Source organism: Eucyclogobius newberryi, unplaced genomic scaffold, assembly GCF_026437365.1.
Source record: "Eucyclogobius newberryi isolate DKJ021-1_F unplaced genomic scaffold, fEucNew1.0.hap1 SCAF_5, whole genome shotgun sequence".
Classification (NCBI taxonomy): Eukaryota; Metazoa; Chordata; class Actinopteri; order Gobiiformes; family Gobiidae; genus Eucyclogobius; species Eucyclogobius newberryi.
In genome coordinates this window covers 20,071,093-20,092,476 of record NW_027316167.1, presented here as the reverse complement: position 1 = coordinate 20,092,476, position 21,384 = coordinate 20,071,093, and the positions used below count along the sequence as shown (strand labels likewise).

The window sequence follows — 21,384 nt, the reverse complement described above, 5'->3', positions numbered from 1 at the left end:
TAAGATTTGCCTCATGACTGGGTTCATGAGACCAAATGAGTGCACAAGGTGTCATTGTATTTGTGTTTTTTTTTTAAAAATCACATATTACTATTATACACATTTTATAATTCCTCATCATAGGCCCTTTGCATGCTAGATGTTTTATGACAGATGCCCTGACAATTCCCCTGTCCTTTAATCAGGGTTTCTGACAATCTGTGTTTCTTAGTCAGTCAAAAACACCTGAGCTGCTCCTTAATAAATCTACATTATGAAGAAACCGAGCCGAAAGGACCTTTGTAAAACATGCAAAGACTAAAATACTTGGCTCTTGCATTGGATGTGTTGCTTTTATAGGTTTTGGGCCCAGTGGAGTCTCATTGTGCTGTGTGTACGTTACATAAGATGCCTGTTCATGTAGCGATAATCAAATCATTCCCTTGGCTGAGCGCGGTGGAAGTGAGGGCACGTCACTGTCCAGGGCAATCTCCCCTTGCTCTCCTTTTTACACTTTATTTTACACTCTGGGACTATTATTGTGTGACTAGCTGACAGTCAACAGGCCATGCATTTAATTGACAAAATGTATGGGCAATACAAATAATTTGTGATAGGAATTTGGTAAGAATAAGTAACAAAGAAAGAGAAACAATACATTAATAGATGCATTGGAAAAACAAGGCCCAGTAAACACACAACAAATTGCAGCCAGCCAAAAGAATGAGATTTCATAACTGTCTTATATGTTGTAACACCACGCACACGCACATTCATAAAAAGACACACTGTTCCAAAGTGCTACTCGTGTCAAATGAAGCTGAAGATCACAGTTCATATGCACAAAAGGCTGACATTCAACAGATCCACTCACTCTGACCCAGAGGCAGGTCGTCCAGCACCAGGTAAGCTAAATAAACTATTTATAAGGAAGTACTTGGAGAAGAGTGATGCCCTGAGCTGAAAGTGACAGAGGCCCAGGGTCAGTCTGTTTGGGCCTTTTCAGTGGCTAAGCGTGTTATTGTATTTCTTCTGGTATTGGGCATATGTTTGCAGTTTTATACTGGTCTGTACCATTGTGCTGTTTTGTGATGTAAGAGCATTGCATCATCATCCCCGTTCTGTACATCTGTGTTTGTAACTGTAAAGTATTATTTGCAGCTTTCAAATAAATATTCTAGCAGCATCTGCTGCTGCTCTTGGGGCATGTTGAACAGATGTTAGTTATGAAGCAGCTGTTGCTCCCGGAGTTACTGAGCATTAAGACTCTTAAGTTTAAATTGTATGCAATTAAATAGATCTATATCCTAATGAAAAGTTATTATTAATCCTATAATTTTTTTCACTCATGCAATACCAAATATATAAAAAAAAACATATTCATTTTGCATGTTTAAAGCCTTTAATTGGACGTCTGTGATTAAGACCCACAATGAGCCCAAAAAACACAGTAAAACAGCAGGTTATATCAGGCTGAACGGTCAGTTTTTCATAAAAGAAGATTTAACATATTGCTAATTAATGCGGAAAAAATGCAAGTTAAAACTAGACATACACACCCATAGACAGAAGAAAGAAAGTTAAAAAAAATTGCATAACAATTCAAAAATTATAATTATTCATATTTAAAAGATCTAAAATCCGGTTTTGCTTGATTAAAACAAAGTAACAAACCTAAAGACAACCAAAAGGTTAATCTCCTTAACAAAAAACAAAAAAAAGTATGCACATCCATCTATTCAACATAAAATTTCACTTCGACTTCATGGCATCTATACACCCAAAACACAGCTACCGATGCTGCTAAGCTTTGGATAGTCACACACGCATAAATTAAATAAATACAGCGCTTTATAATATCCGGCGCACAGAACCACAACTCAATGACGGAAAGCAACAGTTAAAACTAAGAAAACCAACCTACCACATAAATTAAAAAAACATTAACATATTATATCCTTGGTGAAGCGGTAACAGGAAAGTCATGAAGTTGTTTCAGTGCCAAAACTGTAAGTTGTGCATAAAAATACTGTTATTGCTGATAAAAATGGGGGACCTGATTTAGAAGAAATACCAACATAAATATCAACCCGTGGGCAAAAGACTCTTGGCTATTCATCAAACATTCACCCTCTACATTATAGGCAGTAATCTGTAGAAAAATACAGATACATTTTTATATCGTAATTAAGACCAGGGTTCTTATGTTGAAGCTTTAAGGAGACAAGTCAAATAAAAACCCAGTCAACCAATATCCTGAGATTGTCCATTTGCATCAGTAACAACCCAAAGACACCAAAGGCAGACGGCAGACTCAGTTTAGACCAAATGCCCCTTTTTAAGCTGCGTGTCAACGAACCAAGTCCTAAGGCTTCAGACGAGTGAAAAGGCAGTAGTTTAATCTTTGTTTATAATGTACACTAACTGCTCTACAGTCCCACATAGGTAGCTTAAAATATGTAAATGTCAGTTATGTACACAGTCTAATATCCACACTCCTTGAGGCATGTCTAATGTAAGCATTTGTACTTGAACTAAGACTGTAGTGAGAAGTCGAGGCTTTAAAAAACTTGGTTGAAGCTCTTGCAGTTTGATATGTGCATTATTCTGAAGTTAGAAATGAGCAGCTTTTCTCGTGAAGAGATGAGAGTAACAGGTGCCCAAGGACGGTCCAGTCGTCGTCTCATTTGCTGAAAAGCTGCAGATCGAGGCGGACCCACACCTCCCCGGTCGGGACCTCGTGCAGCAGAATGCGACGCGTCACGGCGCCCTTGTTCTCCAACTCCTTTTTTATTGTGGCGACAGGAACTTCTGTGCGACCAAGAAAATCTACAACAACAAAACCGGTTATAGAAACAATAACATTAAAAGATTAAATAAGAAATAAATTGAGTAAAAAAAAGAGGACAACTGACGATCAGGAGCAAACGGGTCTTTCTCAAAGATGGTAATGCAAAGGACGTCCTGGTAAAGGTCTTTGATGTGAAACTGACAGTTGAAGTTCCACTTCGGGTTCAATGTATCGTTGAGTGTTCGGGACGTGAATATCTGTGTTCCCATGGTTACCTCGCAGAATGGATTACTTTTACCTTGAGAAACAAATAATTTACAACCTACTTTACTTCTTTATACAATGATTAACACATCCACATGGTTGTAAACAATTTACAATCATTTTCATGAAACAAACTGAATTAAATTATATTTTGTTTTGGGCAAATATAAAAATATGTGTAACCACTTAATAGCCATTTAATTATTAGTAACAACTCAGTCTCTGAATACAATTTGTTGTGAGGTCAAATGGTTATTGAAGACAGAGTGTGAAGGGTAAATACTGGATATAAAAAGGTGCACAATGTAACTTTTCTGGAGCAGGGTACGCAAAGTCATTTCAGGAAGATATTTGTGTTCCACTGTTGGAGGTGATATCACCTACATTTTTTATCATAGTATAAAAGACTTTGCTTCATGGGGCAAAAACGCAAGGATTTCTTGTTGGTTGAATTTGTTATTTGGAATCTAACTCAATAAGTCACTTATAAACAACTAATTATTGCCATGTACGTAATCTGTATCACACTTTTACTTTTATGATGAGCTTACATAAATGTATGTATTAATGGCTTCTGTGGATGTCAAACAACGTTTTGTCATTAATTTATAATGTCGATGCTCTTATGCCTGGGCAGGAGGAGGAGGGGCTCAGTTTTGTTTTTTAGTCCTTTTTTTAAGGCAATATTGTAAATAATGTGTAAGACTTTATGTGTTTTGTGATTGTTGAAGGTACTAGTTTTTACGTGTCTTCATAAAAAAATAAATGTTAAAAAGGCGTAATGAACGATTTTTCGCCGATTTGAGAACTCAGGTGGAAGTGCGCATGTGCACTCCCCCGTGCGGACTGACACACACGTGCGTTTGTTTATTAGCGCGACGGATCGCATCGCATCTCTCGTCTCCCGTAGATCTCCGTCTCTTCTGAGTCAGCTCAAATTGTGTTTCTCAGTCTTAATTTTGTCCCGTACACTGAGGGAACTATATTATGATAGATCCATGTGCTTAAAAACGTGCTGCTCTCCTGGGGACGAGCCGACGAGGCTGCAGGTGAGCAGTAGATGCGTTCTATGATTGATATGTGGCAGGACTAATCGGCAGTCCACGACACGAGGAAATAAGACTCAGATTTGGGCCAAAAAAATCGTCTTTCTTTCTTGAACTCTTAAATCAGTGACGGAACATTTTTAACGACATGTTAGTGCCAGATGAACCATCTCAGACTTTGAGGACTTCAGGGACCTGCATTTTCCCCTGTTGTGTGAAACACTTTGAATTGCTTTGCGTACAAATTGTTCTCTACAAATAAACTTGCCTTGCATTCATTTTAATGATGAAAATATAGTCAATCTAACTGCGTGATTGACGCAAATTCTGAAAATTAGTAAAATTAGGAAATGAAACGGTCAGTGAAGTTGCTTTAGCCACAGCAATTAGCCACAATCTCTGTTTGCATTTCCTGTCAACAGAGAGGCAAAGCAGCTGCGGTGCACAGTTATATCACAATATTCTACATTTTATATCATCTTCATTTATATCAGGATCACCATGAAGAGTGGCGCATCTTCATCCAGAAAAGTTACATAGTGCCTCTTTAAAGCAGCTAGTCTGTGCTACTATGTACTGTGCAGCTATAGTGATGAAAGTACCGTTGGGTTTGACTGCCTTCAGCTCCGTGGCCTCTAAAATGGTGACGAGGAGACGGCCGATCCCACTCTTCATGGACCGAGCTGCGGAAACAAAAACAGATTATCCCAGTGTCATCACAAAACAGCAGCCAGTGCCATGTGTGTAGCAACAGACCTTGATAAGCCTTTTCCCTTTTTTTCTTTTCAGTCTCAAGAAAGTCTTCTGACGCCGCCTTAATCTTTTGAACCCACGCTGTCCTATAAAAACGTAATGCAAAGATTAAAACCAACAATGAATAAATATGAATCCGTCTGAGTGAATATTACCGCTCATTAACGTTGTCCGTCTTCAGTGCATAAATTCTGTCAATGTGTGAAATGTGAAAGAGCGGTTCGTCACTGGAGGGGTCCGGCAGCTTCACCAGGACTTCATTGAGAAAGACCGGCTAAACAGAAATATACAGTGTTATTATAAAACGAGTCGCCTGTCCTCTTGTAGCGATCGCACGCATGTCTTACAGGCTTATACATCTTGAGCTGTACGTTGTTTTTGTTGCTGAACAGTTTATCAGGCACAGACGAGTTGAACTGCTTCGCTGAATGAGTCAAAAGGAGGAAGTCATTGAACAAGAAAGCCCACAATTCCTTGTTACTCTTGGCCTTGTACATCTGGGGGAAAAAGTATGATAAAGCTGTTTATTTTCAGCCAATAAAGGGGCTACTGTAATTCTGATTCATATTGTTATAAAACTGTGAGAAAAAAAAAACACTATCAATAATATATGCACCTTTCCACTATGAAGAAGCCTCCTGGGGCCCAAGCAGTTTGTGAGAGAGTTGAAGACAAAGTGCTGTGAAAACAAAATAACTGTTAAACTTTCACTATCGAAGTAATGTAAAGATATTGTTGTAAAAATTACCTCAACAGTCCCATCACACTGTACGTGATTCTGAATCCATTCAAGTTTGTCAGAGTTTTCCTTCTCTCGCACACCTTCATTCACCTGACCAAAAAGGGGACAGTGTAATGTTTGCGACATAAATCTACGCTCACAGATCTGTGGAGACACTGACCTGCTTGCACAGCTCCTCCGCTCGCTCTTGAGCCTGTTTCAATGGGAGGTGATCAACATGACCTTCTGCGGTGCACTCCAAGATCTACACGCAGACAAATACATTCATCACAACGAGGTCCGGTTTAAAACAGTTCAGTTTATAAAAGCATGAGGTACATTTTTGATGTGGAGTGGGTATCGAGTGATTCTCTGCATGGGCTTCAGTAGGAAACTAGACAGAGGCATGCCTTTACACCTGTAGTCCGTGGCAATTTTCTATAAAGAAAAAAATAATGTTTTAATAATACTATAAATAATATCTGACAGTTATTATTGCTGCTACCATGTGGCCTCTTACCTTGAGAAAGAGTTTGAAGTCGGGTTCATTGTCAGTGCGTAGCTGCAGAAGTTCAGCTCCGTTGATTTGACAGGAGCAGAAGCGGATATATGGCTGCATATGGGCAAGCTCTTTGGACAAAATATCCCCCACCATTTGAATAGGGGCCTTCTCTCCTCCCTTGCTTCTGCGTTCATGTAGAGCCCTGTCAAATAAACAGATGAACAACTCTTAGATGGTCTATTTTAACACGAAACAATGATTTAGGCCATTATAGTTTACTTGAGGAGCCTATTGTTACAGGGCAGCATTTCCTTCCAGTTCACAAAAATCTTCTGCATTTCTACCTCAGTCAGTCGACCAGACTCAGACATGGGTCGATAGAAGACCTGCAAACAGCACAAAACATTGGACATAACATTTCTGACATTTCCTCCTTTTTTCCATCCACTGAATGTCTTACATCTATCACAATCTGCAGATCTTCTACATATTTCTCCTCAGTCTGGATGAGTTCTTGAATGTAATCTTGTCGCTTCTTCTCCTGCGGACCCAGTGAGTCAAAGTTGTTGGGATCTACAAACACAGACGTATGTTTTTAGCATCATAAGTATTACTCGCTGAGCCAAAGTCTGTGTTTCCTTTGCTGCCTCCCACTGGTTTGAAATGGAAGTACACAAGTTGTTTAGAGAATCTACGCAAACGGGACAAAAAAAACAGACAAAAGTGAAAACTAGATGGATGTTACGTCGCTTCCTTACCTGGGACAGTAGCCCACTGCACCGGTCCTGCACTGGAGACTAAATCAGGCTCAATGTCTAAACTGTCCGAGTCAACGTCTTCCATTTCATGAAAAGCACACTTGCTCTCATCCCAAAGGTTTAGAAAATTAAATCGGTTTTGTGAAGTCATCTCCTGACAGGTGCGGCTGAGGAGGACGTCCACTGCCTTTTAGTCCGTCTGCACTGACTTACATTGTTCAAAGTTTTAACAAGCTTAACAACATCATCTGTTTACCCAAAAGCAAGAGATTGTGGAGGGGCATTCGATGTCATTTCTCTCACATTCACTTATTAAAAATACTATAACAATATTATAGAAATCCATTATTACAGTACTTTTGCTTACAAATTATTGAACTAATGAACAAGACATCACAAATGATTTTCTTGCTTCAATATAATGTTTTTATTAAGTAAGATCATTATTAAAAGCCTTTGGTTACAGCCACTGCAAACGTTTCTTGTTAGAAATAAAATTCACATATTGATGCTGGTATGTTTCAGAACATTTGCATACGTGTTTTGTTGATTTGAAAGTTGAGACGGCTTTGTCAAATGTTTCAAGATTTCCAAAAGCCAAACTAATTATAAATTATACTAAAGTGCACTCAAGTTCAAATAGAAGCGGTTCTGTTGTGTGAAAACTGAAACTGAATGTTTATAAAACAAACATTATAACAAACATACTGCTTAAGAACAAATAATGCTAAAAGCATTAAAGCGGTTTGCTGAGTATCACAGATGGCATAGTTGAAATGATTTTATAATTTCAAAATAAAGCTTTAAAAAGTACAGAAGAACAAATGTATGCAACATCAGACAACATTCACATGCCAGCAAAGAAAACAGAGTCAAAAGCAGGGAAAACTGTTAGGAATATATCAGAAAGAACTCTATGCCCTGATTGTGAAAACACATTCAAATACAGTAGATGGTAAAGACACGTCAAGTGTGTGGCTCCAGCAGAGGAGAGCAAGAGTGAGTTCCTCTGAAGTCAGGAAGAGAAGAGAAGGAGGGAAGGAGGAAGAGGATTTTCTATCGTCCTGGAAATACACAGAGAAATGGAGGAATGGGGCAAGCACAGACAGGTTTAGAGGAAAGAGTGGACAAGAAATACATCTCAACATACAGTAATATCAACAATAAAAAATACAAGCTAGACTGAAGGCTGCAAGTAAGGTCAGGAAGTGTGAGACAGCAGGGTAAAGTAAAAGCGTGCATACTTCTACTGTTGTACTTACAAACTTGAGAGGTGTCAGAGTCGGATGTGGTCATTCGGACATAGTTGGTGGGAAACAGGCCTGTGGCTCCATTGATCTCCCCCTTCCACCAGTCGGGGTCGTTCTTATCTAGGACATTGATCAGCTGACTTTTGGAGAAGCTCAACTCATCCCCATTGGCGGCCGTGTAGTCATATATCGCTATAACCTGACACACTGAGGCAAAAATGCAAGATTAATCTACATGCTCACTATTGTGTCACTGTAACACCTTATCTCTGTTTGTTGTACCTGGCTGAAGGGCAGGTGTCGATTTGCCACTGTTGGATCCAAGGATTTTGACATTGGCTGCGGGGAACCAGCCTTTCTGCCGCTTTTTACCACGAGCCTGGTGTTGGTAATCATAACAGTGCTTCATTTTATTTCTGTTGATGAGTGTGTTGTGTTTTTGTTGTGAGACAAACCTGGAGTTCACCAAGCCACCACCCAGAAGTGCTTTTTCCCAAAATGAGAATGAGCTGATTGGGATCCAAGGTGAGCTGTTCGGGTCGCGTTGCAGAGTAAGCACGAACCACCTGAGCGACCTCTGAAAGTAAATAAACAAATGAATAAACAAAATGAACAAAACGAGGTAAAATGTGGTAAATGCTTAATACGGTCCAGAGTATGAATGTGATTTTGCTTTAAAAAAAAAGAAGAAAAAAAAAAGAATTTTATTCAAGAAAATACCTGGCTTTTTCCCTTTTCCAGAGACACTTGAGGTCTGAAATGACATATGAAGGTGTTGGGTTAAGTTTTAAATTATGTATCCCAAATAAATACTTTGTGTTTAACGACATTCAAGCAAAGTCATGTCCTTACATCGTTTTCTTTAGGTTTGACATAGTTGCTTGGAAATAAGCCGGTCCGATCGCCGATTGAGCCGCTCGACCATTCTCCTTCTCTTTTAGAAACCAGGATCAAATCTCCCTCTTTAAACGTGAGGTCTCCAGGTTCAGGGGACTCGTATGTGTACAGTGCCACAAATTCTGAAAATAAAATAAACATTTTAAATCATGTGAATAACATCAAGAGACAATGATATGTTTGTTTACCTTCAAATATCTGGTTATCACTTGCATCTGAACTTTCAGCAGATAAACTCTTAGTGCTAATAAACACACAAAATATAGTTTTATCATGATTTGAAATTATTATTACCACCCGATTTCAACTTTTTTTTAACTTTACAACCTCAGGTAAGGAATGATCTCGATCTCATCATTATAGTTCTATTGTAAATAAACGACTCACTCTGGTACGCATCTTTCAAATGAATCAAAATAGAATAAAATGCCAAAATATTGTCTTATCTAACAAGGTGAATCAAGTCACAGATGGGATAAAGAGTGTGTGAAACGTACGCTGCAGTGTCCTCATTCAGCACGCTCACATACGTCTTGGGGAACCAGCCTTGAGCTCCGTTCAACTCTCCAAGCCACCAATTCTCCTGCTGCTCCAGCACTTTTATCACATCATCCTTATTGAAGTTTAAGTGGTTATCTGTCTTGGCTGTCCACGAGCACAACGCCTGGGCCAGGACATTACCCACCACCTTCTGGCAGAAGTCAAACAGAGGGAAAGTTATACATTTATTATGTATAAAACAAGTACAGTACATGCACGAAGAGCCCTCACCTGTCCATGTGACTCTGAGGGCATCGGGTTAGGAGAGTGAGTCGGGGTGAAGGCAGATTTAGTTGCCCCAACTTTGGCCGCCTCTAGGACACTAGAGAGCTGGGACTGAAGGGGCAGTTTGGGGGCAGCAGCCGCAGCAGACGCCGGATTAGCCGTGTTAGCTGAGGACATCTTTTCTACATAACTCTCTGGAAAATAGCCCATCTTTCCCTCTTTACTGCCGTACAACCAGCCAGGCTCACGTTCAACGGACTCATCAACCTAAAAAGGGAACATTTTGGTGATTTGGTCAAACATTTGTCAAAAACACTTGGAGTCTACTCACTTCAAGAACGTCATCGGCATTGAAATTCAGCTCTTCCGGGTTTCGAGCAGTGAAAGGATAGAGAGCTTTGAAAGATGTGAGAGCCGCTGACTTTCTGTGAGAGGTTGTCTTGGGTTGACCGCCTGAAAAGAAAATCAATTTAAAAAAAAAAAAAACATAAAACAGTCAAATGTGAAAATAATATTGGGTTTGGAAGTGAACGGAACATTATTGGAACAATTGGGAAATGTTCCAAGTGGTTATAAAATGTTTAAACAGTACAATAAAAGTCAGCTTTTGAAAACATTGCTATACAAATCAAAACAATATTCCATCTCTCCTTAAAATCCCCTCTACATTATTTCATTGACAATATCTGTAAATTTGAAAGTTTTCATCTCTCTGTATATGCTTATGTGAATATATAATGCACACATTCAAAAGAGTATTTACCTTTCCTCTCCTCCAGGCCTTTGAGCAGAGCTTGCAGGATGTCCTTTTTGCCTCCGGCGGTTGCTTGTGGCAATTGATGCTGCCGAGATGCCTCCTCTTTCTTCCTCCTGTCCTCCTCTGCTCTCCTCCGCACCTCTTCTGCCTCAGCCTTTTTTCTGCTCTCCTCCTCCTCCTCCTTCTTCTTTCTATCCTCCTCTGCCTTCCTTCGCTCATCTTCTCGTTTCCTGCGCAGCTCATTTTCCTCCCTCTTTTTCCTCTCCTCTGTGTCACGAACAGCAGCCTCAGCGGCTCGTTGTCTCCTACGTTCTTGCTCCTCCTTCTCTTGCCTTAGCTCCTCCTCTCGCTTCCGCTCATCCTGTATCCTCCTCCTCTCTTCTTCCAACCTCTGTCTCTCCTCCTCAATCCTCTTCCTCTCCTCATCCCTTTTGCGCTGCTCTTCCTCATCTTTCCTTCTCATCTCCTCTTTCTTCCTCTCTTCCTCCAGCTTCCTCCTCTCCTCTTCCAGCTGCCTCCTCTCCTCCTCCAGTTTCCTCCTCTCCTCTTCTTGCCTTCTTTTCTCAGCTTGGCGCTGTCGTTCTTCTTCGTCTCGTTTCTTGCGCTCGGCCTCGTCTCGTCTCTTTCGTTCTGCCTCCTCTTTGGCCCGGAGTTCTCTGGAGGCCTCTTCTTTGGCGGCTTGGATCAGGGCCTGTCTCTGCCTCTCCTCCTCCTCCTCTCTTCGCTTGGCCTCTCGCTCTTCTTGGAGTTTCCGCTCTCGTTCCTCTTCCTCCAGCAGCATTTTCTCCCGACGCTCCCTCTCTTGCTTAATACGCCTGTTTAAGCAAAATGAGTTTACTGTCAAACTTTGCTTTGCTGTCAACAATATCACAAGGGAAACTGCGATCGAATTGCTGTGTCTATGTTTGATGCTGTTCTACGCCCATTTCCCCCCAAAAACTCCTTTTTCTGGACAGTTTGCATCATGATCATTCATTTAAAAAAAAGTAGTGGGAACTTTAAAAGACAACAGATTACTTTAGTTACCAGTTAAAAGGTCACTGAAGGTGGGGAATATACACAAACATGTATAATATTGCAACTGTTGTTTTGAAGATATGCTAAAATTAGAATACAGAGTATAAAATAAAACAAAAAAAACATCTAGTGTAATCTCCTAAACAAAGAAGTGGCATTTCCAGAATTTTGTGGTTAATTTTATGGTGCATTAATTTTTTGTGCGATGCAAAACCTCAACAAAAGGCACGTTTGAGCACATTTCTGATGTTTTGTTAAAATCTTTTTTGAATATCGTCATAAAGATAGGGATGTTACAATATGCAAATCTCTTGGTACGATATTATCACAATAATTTCACAGCTAACAGAATTGTAGAAATTATATTTTCCTTTTTCAAATGCATTGACAAACCTTTGGTATGCATACTTACTATCATATTCCAAAGACTGAAGATATAAAAGTACTAAATCGTGTTTTCTCTTTATGTTGTCTGCACTGAAATCACGCATGAGATTATGGTGCATCTATGTTTGTTTGTTTTTTAGCTGTTGGTGAGCTCCAGTGATTGTTCCTCAGATTGGGCCAGCTGACAGTTCAACATGTTATTTGTTTCAACTATACAAACCTGTATGATTGCATAAGTAAATACCTCTGAGCCTCTTCCTCTTTCTTGTGCCTCCTCTCCTCCTCTTGTCGTCTCTCCTCTTCCTCCTTTTTCAGCTGCAGCTCACGCCTCTTCTCGTCCTTGATGCTCCATAGTTTTTCCAAAGCTTCCTGCTGTCTTCTCTGCGTTTCCTTTAATTCCTAAAATACAATAGCACAGTAAATCAAACTAGCTTAATCCAATTATTGTGTAATAATTATTCAATACATTCTATTCAACCACACCACACAAAACACGACGACAAGAGCACAATAGTCGGAGGGGTGTAAATATTTCTGTACAATGAAGAGCTTTGAAAGAAAACCTTCAGTAGGTAGAAGAGGTTACGAAGGCAGGCCAGCAGATTAAAGACAGCCTCCTCAGCACCCACACACTGCGATATGCGATAGGTGAGAGGAAAACCAAGCAGAGGAGAATGAAGAGAAGAAAGGGGTAAAAGTAACAGTTTTATCGACTTATGAAGTAGTAGTGGAAAGACAGAAGGAAAGACCCAAACCTTTGTATTAGTGATTAGTTTATTGAAGTGAGAATTACAAAGAGCAAGCAAAATATCCTACATTAATTAGGCCCGTCACAATAACTACTACAACAACTTCAGTACATGAGACATGTAGTATGCGTTTTGTGTGCTGTACAGAGTATTTCTTTTATTTTTATAGTATGCTAATATTTATAGCTGGGGTCAAATAAGGCACTTCAATCACTTGTATTAGATAACAAATAAAGTATGAAAGTGTTTCATTTAGATATTAAATTATTGCGGCTCTTTTTAATGATATTGGTTAAAAAAAAAGCTTTTACTCTGGTTAATAAAGTGATAAAGTACTTTCATCGTTTGTTTTTCTACAGCAATATATTGCACTCAAACATTTTATTGTGACAGGTGACTTTTAGTTTAATAGCGATTGTTTTAAATGTTGAAGCAGCAGAATAAAAAAACGTATTAAGAGATAACCAGGCTATAATAAAATAATACTCATAAATACAAAATACAATACAATGCGTCTTTACCTGCAGATCTTTATTATATTGATCCATCTCGGCTAATTTGGCAGAAGTCTCTTTCTCCAGAGCATCAAGTTGATCTTGCAGTTTCAAACAAACTCCTTTTTTCTCAGTGACATTTACTTTCAAAGTAGATACAGCTGACACTGTCGACACATGGGAGAAAAACATATTTAATTGCTATACAATACACACACACACTATGATGACAATAATGTCACATACTAACCAGGCAAATTGTTATGAGCCATGCTTTTTAGTTTTTCTGAAAGCCTCCGTTGCTCTGGATTCAACTGAGCGAATTTCCTTTGGAACTCCTGATTGGGAGAGACAAGGCATCAAAAATCACAATTTTACCATTAAACAGACTAACTTAAATAAACTAAGGCAAAACCCACGTCTAGTTGTCTCTGTATGTTTATAATGTCCAGTTGGCAAGCTTCTTTCCTCTGATTAGTCACATCAATGTCAGTCTTCTGGTGCTTCCTCCGGTTTTGAATATCGCGCAGCCTATCTTCTATCTGCTTGTGCTTGTTGCCCTAGAGGATGAACAGCAAGAGTTTAATGAATGGTTTATTCATCTAAAACCGAAAGCAGCTTAACGGTTCGTCTTTTTCAGAACTCACCACGGCTTCCAGCTCCATCTCGAGACTGTGTTTTTTTGCTTTTAATTTAATGATGTCATCCTGGTCTTGCTCCCTCTTTATCTGGAGCTCGCCTCGCTTCCTCCGCTCCATCTCCTCCTTCCTTTGGCGCTCCAGTTCCCGCTGTGCAGCCTGAACGTGAGCAAATACAATCAAAACTATGCTTACTACAAAAAACAAAAGGATAAGCCAGTGACTAAAACTAGAGTTGAACGTAAATACTCATTTGAACAAGTATCAATATTGAATAAATGACATAAATAAGGCAAGTTGTTTCAGAATCATGTTAATCTTTACCACAACTAGAATATAGTAAGAATATAGTGTTGAAAATTAAATAATGTTGCATATAAAGTTGTGTTGTCATTGATCATTTTGGTATTGAAATTTGTATGTCAAGCTTTTTCATTGGCGTTACATTAGTTACATTAATACCTCTTTTCTTTCCATCTCCTTCTTCCGCTCCTCTTCTCTGATCCTCTCCAGCTCTCTCTGTCTTTCTAGTCTCCTCTCCTCCTCCATCCTCCTCTTCTCCTCCGCCTCTCGCGCCTCCTTCTCTTTCCGCTCCTGCTCCTCTCGTCTCAGCTGCTCGCGGCGCTCCTGCTCTCTGCGCTCGGCGTCCAGAAGAACCTGTCGCCGCTTCTCTAGTTCAGCATTGCCCCGATCCAAGTTTGCTTTAAATTTGTCCTCAAACGTCACTGAGAGCAGATTCCACGGGTTATTTATCATCGCACTACACATGCTGTAGCTATGAATGAAAATATCTCACTGTTGGGCTTGGTTTTCTGTGGAGGTTCTACGTCAAAGTCATCAATCAAAGAGGCAACGGGTGATGCAGCAGAGGAGGTTCCATTTATACTACTCCTGTTGGGAAGGAAAATCAGATTGTATGAAATAGTTTGTTACAATTACCGTTGAATTACTAATTGGGGTAAAAAAACATCTGTAAAAAGATGTGACCTTTGTGACGGAGGAACCAACTCCTTCGGCAGCGTGAGAGGCAATGGCTGTCCAAACTTTGCCATGTCCACGAGATGCATAGCCAAAATAAACTCTTCTGCTTTTAGCTTTCCATCTTTATCAACATCAGCTAAAGTCCTGTGGGAGCGTTACAAAAGGCTTAGAATAAATTACAATAATACATGTTTTCAAAATATGTGCAGTAAAAGAGTAATTTGCAATATTATTCACTATATATATATATATATATATATATCCACTGACCAGATCGATGCCAACTGTGTCTGTGAGAGCATTGAGGCAGCCATGGCACTTCGCACCTGCTGACCTGAAGACGTGTGGACAGAGATGTCATTAGGTGGAAATATACAGATATTATACAGATAGTCACACATTATCACACCATAAAAATGCATTGAATTTTATTGCATTTTTTGTTTTCAGAATATTGTACCATTTGGTCTCTAAACTTGTGATTGAGTAAAACGAGAATAATTTCCTTCACGTTAAGACAGGACAAGAAGACAAACATTGGTTGTGTAAATGTCTATTGACCAACTTTCATTCTTTCTAAACACACCGAAAATCTACGGATGTTGCCATTGCAAAGCATTGAGAAAACCTGCCTAATTTCACTTTTGGCAAAAGTCAAATGGGTTTAGAAACCATTACAGCAGATCTCATCCACGCCTGCATTTCAGGCTTGTGTAACGTACCTGTGAGGTGTCCGGCCATCTGTTTATCCAGGCTGTTGAACTGCTGTCTGTATTTGAGTCTGGAAGCATGAGGCACGGCCCAGTCACTCGGCACAGGGGTCGAAGAGAGCAAACTACAACAGCAACAACACAGAACCATTAAGATGAGCACATAAGTCTATAATTTATACTGAACTCTGACACCGTTTGGAAAAACTCTGAAACCTGTTGGATCCCATGTTGAGCAGAGGTGAAGCCGTGTTGGAGCCAGAGAAGGAAGACGAGTGGACGAGTGGAGAGCCATAAGAGGAAGTCAGCGGGAGGCCTAAAGAAATAAAAACAATGGCGTTCTGATTACAGTAGTATGCAGCTTGTAGACAAAACATAAAAAGTGTTACTGTATGTACCAGTGGACAATGCTCCAGCTGGAATTGGTTGAAGGAAGCCTATGCCACCGTTCGGCAGACCACCACTGCCTAATGTGGGTACAAGGGGTCTGAGAGAGCCAGCACCTACAAGTGGACTCAAACCTGAGGCTGTAGGGACCAAGGGGCTGAGGCCCATGGGAGAAAGGCCAGTAGATCCCATTGGAATAGGAGTCAACATGGGCCCAGGCATCAGCGGCATATTCCCTAAACCTGAAGGAAAAAGTACAAAACAGAGAGTGACTAAAACATATGAATATATTGTCTCAGTTTAACCAAAAGGTTTTTACAGTACCGTAGTAAGTGGGGGCCGTCAGTGTGGAGGTCGGGACAGTGAGGGTGGGCACAGGCACAGGAGGCTGCTTCATAATAATTGGCAGAGCTGTGGGAAGAGAAGATCCCTGCAGTTTGAGCTTTATCAGCTTCATGGCTATAGAGAACTCCAACCGGTCCATTTTCCCATCTTTATTCATGTCAGCCAGCGCCCTTCAATTCAAACAACCATATTTGTGTCAGAAATGGGTACAAATCAAGCAGGTTCAATGTATGACACTTTACAATCCATTTATACCATATATCTGCCAAAACGGAGGGAGGAAGCCCTGATTGAAGGAAAAACCTCTTTGCCTGCTCCCCTAAACAAAGACAGTAAATTGTTAATTGAATTCAACAGGTGACGATCCATGTAATATTCCACAAACAAACTCATCTCGTCTTCTGTACTAATTTTACTTACCGGATACGTAGCCCATAGAAGGGGAGAGGCTGTCAAATTTCTTATCATGTTTGTCCCTCTCTTCGAGGCTGATCGCCCACATACTCACACCCCCTAAAAACAATCAAACATATCCACACACTGAATAAGCCAAAGTCAAACATCTCTTAAAGGCGGTATGGACGATTTTTCGGCGATTTGAGAACGCAGGCGGATGTGCGCATGCGCACTCCCCCGTGCGGACTGATACAACACACACGTGCGTTTGTTTATTAGCGCAACGGAGCGCATCGCATCGCTCGTCTCCCGTAGATTTCTGTCCCCTTCTGCGTCAGCTCGAACTGTCTTTCTCTGTCTTCATTTTGGCCCGTACACTGAGGGAACTATATTATGATAGATCCATGCGCTTAGGCACGCGGAAACGTGCGGACGAACCTGACGCGGCTGCAGGTGAGCGATAGGTGCGTTTTATGATTGATACGTGGCAGGACAAATGATTTATCCACGCCACGAGGAAATATGATAACAAATTTGCTGAAAAAAATCGTCCATACCACCTTTAACAAAGTGAAAAGCAGTTTTAGGATTTAGAAAAATTTGACAAAAAAAGTGATTAATAATAAAACCAAAGCAAACAAAACAGGAGTTAATTGACAAAGTGATAATGAGCCACCAACTTTTACAGAACAAGCAAACTTTCTGACCAGTATTTACCCAGCCAAGGCTGACTACACCTGTGTTTACGCCACAGTGTTTCAGCACTTAAACTGACGCCTGGTGAGACCAAAACATAGAGGTTGTGTAATGTGCTTTGCCTTCACTTTTACCCACGTATGTTTACTCTAAAATACTTCTCATAACTTTGAGAGTGTTTTCTCCTGAAAGAAAATGGATCATTATATTTAAATACCAGAGAGGTTATACAAGCTGAAGAGGTAAAGTCAGTTAATGCTCGTCAAAAGCAGCGCCGAGCCTGTAAAAGAAAATCACGCCTCATCCTGTGACTTGTCATGATGACATGAGATGACATGTTGTCATGCCTTACATTTTGTACTTTTCTAATACCACACTTTTATTGGTACTTGTCATGTGTAAAACATTTGACAGTGTGACAGTTTTGGTGAGTAAGTCTAAGTAACAAAAGCTTTATGTTGACAATATTAAACAATTCTTCTAATTCTACAATTCTTTAGTTTTTCTAATTTTTGAGATCTATCCTTTGAAAAAACAGATTTATGCATTATGTTTTACCTTTTCAATTAAACAGTACAGTAAATCAGAGAAGTCAGTCTCTGACTCAGACTCTTTGTCAAGTACTGCTTTGTACTCTAGTTGATTAATAATATTTTGAAGTAACTCAAACTACTCAAACTCTACCCACCTCTGAAGAGCCTGAGAAAAGCCAGATCGATACAGAACATGCTAAACATCAACAAACACTGCTCTAATACAAGTAGAAGAAAAGATCCTTACCGTTCATATTTGCAGGTGCAGATGTCGTCTTCAGCTACTTCTCGCAGCCATCTGCAAAACACAGCAACAGCGCGGTGAATGAAAGCTGCAGCAAAGATGGGACAGTGCTGTGACAGAGCGGGAAAGAAAGAGATTCTGGTCAGTCAGCAGTAAAACTGATCTTCTCCTGTGTGCTTGAACCAGGGCCACGCTGGCGGCATCCCAAAGCCTTAAACGCTCTGGGACAAGTTCCAGCACTGTTCACAGAGCAACTGAAGACAACAGAGACCAGTTTAATACACACTTTACAAACTGGACTGACACAACACCATGAAGAACACATTTGCATTTGCATTCACTGTTGAGAAAAAGGTATGTGTGGGAGCAAGAGTGTCAAGATTATTTGGTTAATTCTATCCATCCATTTTCTACCGCTTGTTCCCTTTCGGGGTCGCGGGTGACTGGAGCCTATCCCAGTGACTTCGGGCCTTAGGCGGGGTACATCCTGGACAGTGGCCAACTTGTCGCAGGGCCAACACAGAGACATTACAGACAGTTCACTCCCACATTCATTCACTAGGGCCAATTCTTTAGAGTTACCAATTTTTACCTAACACATGCATGTCTTTGGACGGTGGGAGGAAGCCGGAGAACCCGGAGAGAACCCACGGTAACACGGGGAGGACATGCAAACTCCACCCAGAGAGATCATGTGATGTTGGTCTGGTCCGGGAATTGAACCCATGAAGGGAGGCAAGAGCGCTAACCGCCTTTGCCACCGTGCACCCCATATTTGGTTAATTAATTATTGTAATTTCAGATCACATACAGACTTCTAATAAATATACAAATGTATAGTCCCAATAGTTTATTTACTAATTTAATAAACCTTCACCACATTTTTACAGACCAAAGGTTACATAACTATTTTAAAACAAACTTGATGAGTCATGATTGTGAAATCACATTAGCTTACTTTGACCAAGCAGGTTGCATAATCAGAGAACTTCCCAAATTGTCCAAGTCTCAAAAGACTGCAGTGACCTCACAAATAAACGCACTAAAGGAAATAACCAATTCCAATGTCAGTGACTTCAACATTTTTGTTTAGTGGTCACTCGCATGACAAACTCTGGGAGGAAAGGAAGAACTCAATTTGGGCTTCCTGCTTAGTAACTTAGTAACTGTGGGAAAAAAACTACTACTACTACTACTACAAAAAAACCTTGAAATATGCGTTTCCTGGTCCCAAGTCATGTGATAGGAAATGATTAGGAATTCTGCGTCCAGCTTTTTGATCTTCCAGATCTAGGCTGCAAACAGGCAGACACCATGGTATTCCACAATACAAAAATACAGGCCTTGTAAGTTCCCATGAAAGAATTATCAGGACTTAAGAGAGCCATCCTCCCCTTCTCTAGTTTCTGCCTTAATTCAGCAACAATCGTACTTATGCATTTAGATTTTTGAAATATACCTATACTTATAAAACAATATAAAATGGAAATGTAGCTTAAATACAGATGTAGCTGTATTTGAATATGCTGTAGAGACTATTGCAGATAGGTATAAATAGCCTACAATGACCTCATGAGAGTGACAGAACTTCTGCTCATCCTTGGACAGAGAAAAGGCATTAGTCATAGTGTTGGTTCAGTGCGTTTTAAGGTTGGACAGTTGGGAAAAGAGAGGCTTCTGTCTAAAACAGCAGAGCCCTACACCCAGAGCTGTCCTCACATTCATTCTCTTGCCTCATTTACTGACCTCACTTCTGTGTCTTCAGTCTAACTCCTCCAGTGTTGCCCTCCCTACTGCACCATAATGCCTGCAAATCAAAGTGCTCCTTGAGTGAATAATATAAGATTTAAACTACTATTTGCACTTCATGGTGTTTTCTTAAGATGTAAGACATGCCTCTCCTTGTTTGGGTGTTCCTTTCTCCTCTTCAATGAACTCATGCTCCGGATAAAGGAAACTTGTCATAGAATTGTATTGAACCACATTTTCACAAGTCATGCACATCGACCCATCTTGGTTGCTAAAATAAAGATATTAGGCAATTAAAAATAAAATAAAACATATGATACAACTATCTATGTATGTAACCATCAGGTATTTGTACGAGATAAATGTTTAAGGTAAGTGTACAAGAAAAAGGTACGGCATACAGGTTAGGAATCTATTTTAGCAGTTTATCTGGGATTAATTAGCCCTGTAAGATTATATAATGCTCTTAAAAGGCAATAGATACAAATCATTTAGAAGACTATAATGTCGGAACATGAGAACAACGTGATAATATAATTTAAATACATCTTCTTCAGGCTGTGTAATGTAATAAAGATGAAGTGAGAAACATTCCCTGATCACTTGTCATCAGCCTGCAACCTGCTCAACAAGTTTGGACCGACAAAAACAGCAACTTTTCCAGTAGGTCCGCTTAGTAAATCCTTTTGATATAAACCTTGACTAGATCTTCATACTTGATACGTTATAAAAAAGGTTTTATCTCAACTTACTAAAGCCTTTCAGAGCGTTATTAAAAATCAATGGAAGTAACATGGCTTGCTCTGCTCACTTTGGCGTTTCAAACAAAATATGCAAAAAAACTTCGCCCAAAAACTTGTCTGGTCAAACCACGGCGGACATAGCATGACGTTTTTAACATTACAAGGGCTCAATTTAAGTTATTCTCGCGTTTAAACCGGCAGTTTCGCCTGCGTACCTCTTATTTCACCAGCGCGGACCAAATTCAGCCACTTCCGACATTTCGAAGGTGTTGCGGTTTTCATTCACGGCTCCTGCGCGGCTCCCCAGGCACACTGAAGACGTTGAATGTCCCAAAAAGAAGGAAATGTCGGGAAATGTACTATTACAGCAGCCTTTTTAACACTGTGGACCTGTTGCTGACAGTTCTGTGAGTCACATCAACAACATGGCTGACGCAAAGTGGCTGTGGGCGCTGTTAACTCCAGAGGGAGGAGAGAGAGGCACAGCACGTTCAAGACGAGACACTTAAAAGTTAAATAACTACTGTGCCGTCAGCTGCATTCGTTTTTTAAAATGTACTTTATTACGTAATAAGGACATTTATGCTCTTTTTCTTTCTTGATTTTTTTTCAAACCAGTAAATAAAAGTTGCTAAATGTACATTATGCATATATTTCTTTTGATTCACCATATTGTGTAAAAAAAAAAAAAAAAAGATGATTTATTCTTTTATGTTTTCTAAATGTATCTCTCGATTATCTAACAACTACATTGTCAAAAATCCATTGCAATAATGATATTTTAAATAAAGCTAGAGGGATTTTGGAGAGAGAGAGAGAGTTGTTGCGGCGG

The 21,384-nt window shown here is 40.0% G+C and overlaps 1 protein-coding gene across 3 annotated transcripts; it reads right to left on the bottom strand.

Annotated features, from left to right (window-relative positions):
• Positions 1 to 1,362: 1,362 nt before the first annotated feature.
• itsn2b (intersectin 2b) lies at positions 1,363 to 20,992 on the bottom strand. Of its 3 annotated transcripts, XM_072465492.1 has the most exons (41): positions 20,768 to 20,992; positions 18,064 to 18,114; positions 16,612 to 16,704; positions 16,447 to 16,510; positions 16,171 to 16,361; positions 15,858 to 16,088; positions 15,676 to 15,775; positions 15,472 to 15,584; positions 15,020 to 15,083; positions 14,756 to 14,893; positions 14,565 to 14,659; positions 14,231 to 14,493; positions 13,778 to 13,927; positions 13,550 to 13,690; positions 13,381 to 13,468; positions 13,158 to 13,297; positions 12,451 to 12,519; positions 12,132 to 12,286; positions 10,490 to 11,298; positions 10,058 to 10,179; positions 9,733 to 9,993; positions 9,459 to 9,652; positions 9,150 to 9,205; positions 8,917 to 9,083; positions 8,785 to 8,818; positions 8,520 to 8,641; positions 8,347 to 8,443; positions 8,077 to 8,271; positions 6,517 to 6,629; positions 6,336 to 6,442; positions 6,075 to 6,258; positions 5,894 to 5,992; positions 5,736 to 5,819; positions 5,582 to 5,665; positions 5,450 to 5,512; positions 5,181 to 5,330; positions 4,989 to 5,107; positions 4,837 to 4,919; positions 4,683 to 4,763; positions 2,895 to 3,068; positions 1,363 to 2,808 (listed from the first exon to the last, which is right to left on the bottom strand). In XM_072465492.1, exons 2-41 carry the CDS (start codon positions 18,068 to 18,070, stop codon positions 2,663 to 2,665), a joined length of 5,646 nt encoding a protein of 1,881 aa, XP_072321593.1. In that variant the 5' UTR covers positions 18,071 to 18,114; positions 20,768 to 20,992; the 3' UTR covers positions 1,363 to 2,662. The 3 variants fall into 3 exon arrangements, with proteins under 3 accessions (XP_072321593.1, XP_072321594.1, XP_072321595.1); XM_072465493.1 differs by lacking the exon at positions 12,451 to 12,519; XM_072465494.1 differs by lacking the exon at positions 12,451 to 12,519 and having other exon boundaries at positions 9,459 to 9,649.
• Positions 20,993 to 21,384: the final 392 nt, after the last annotated feature.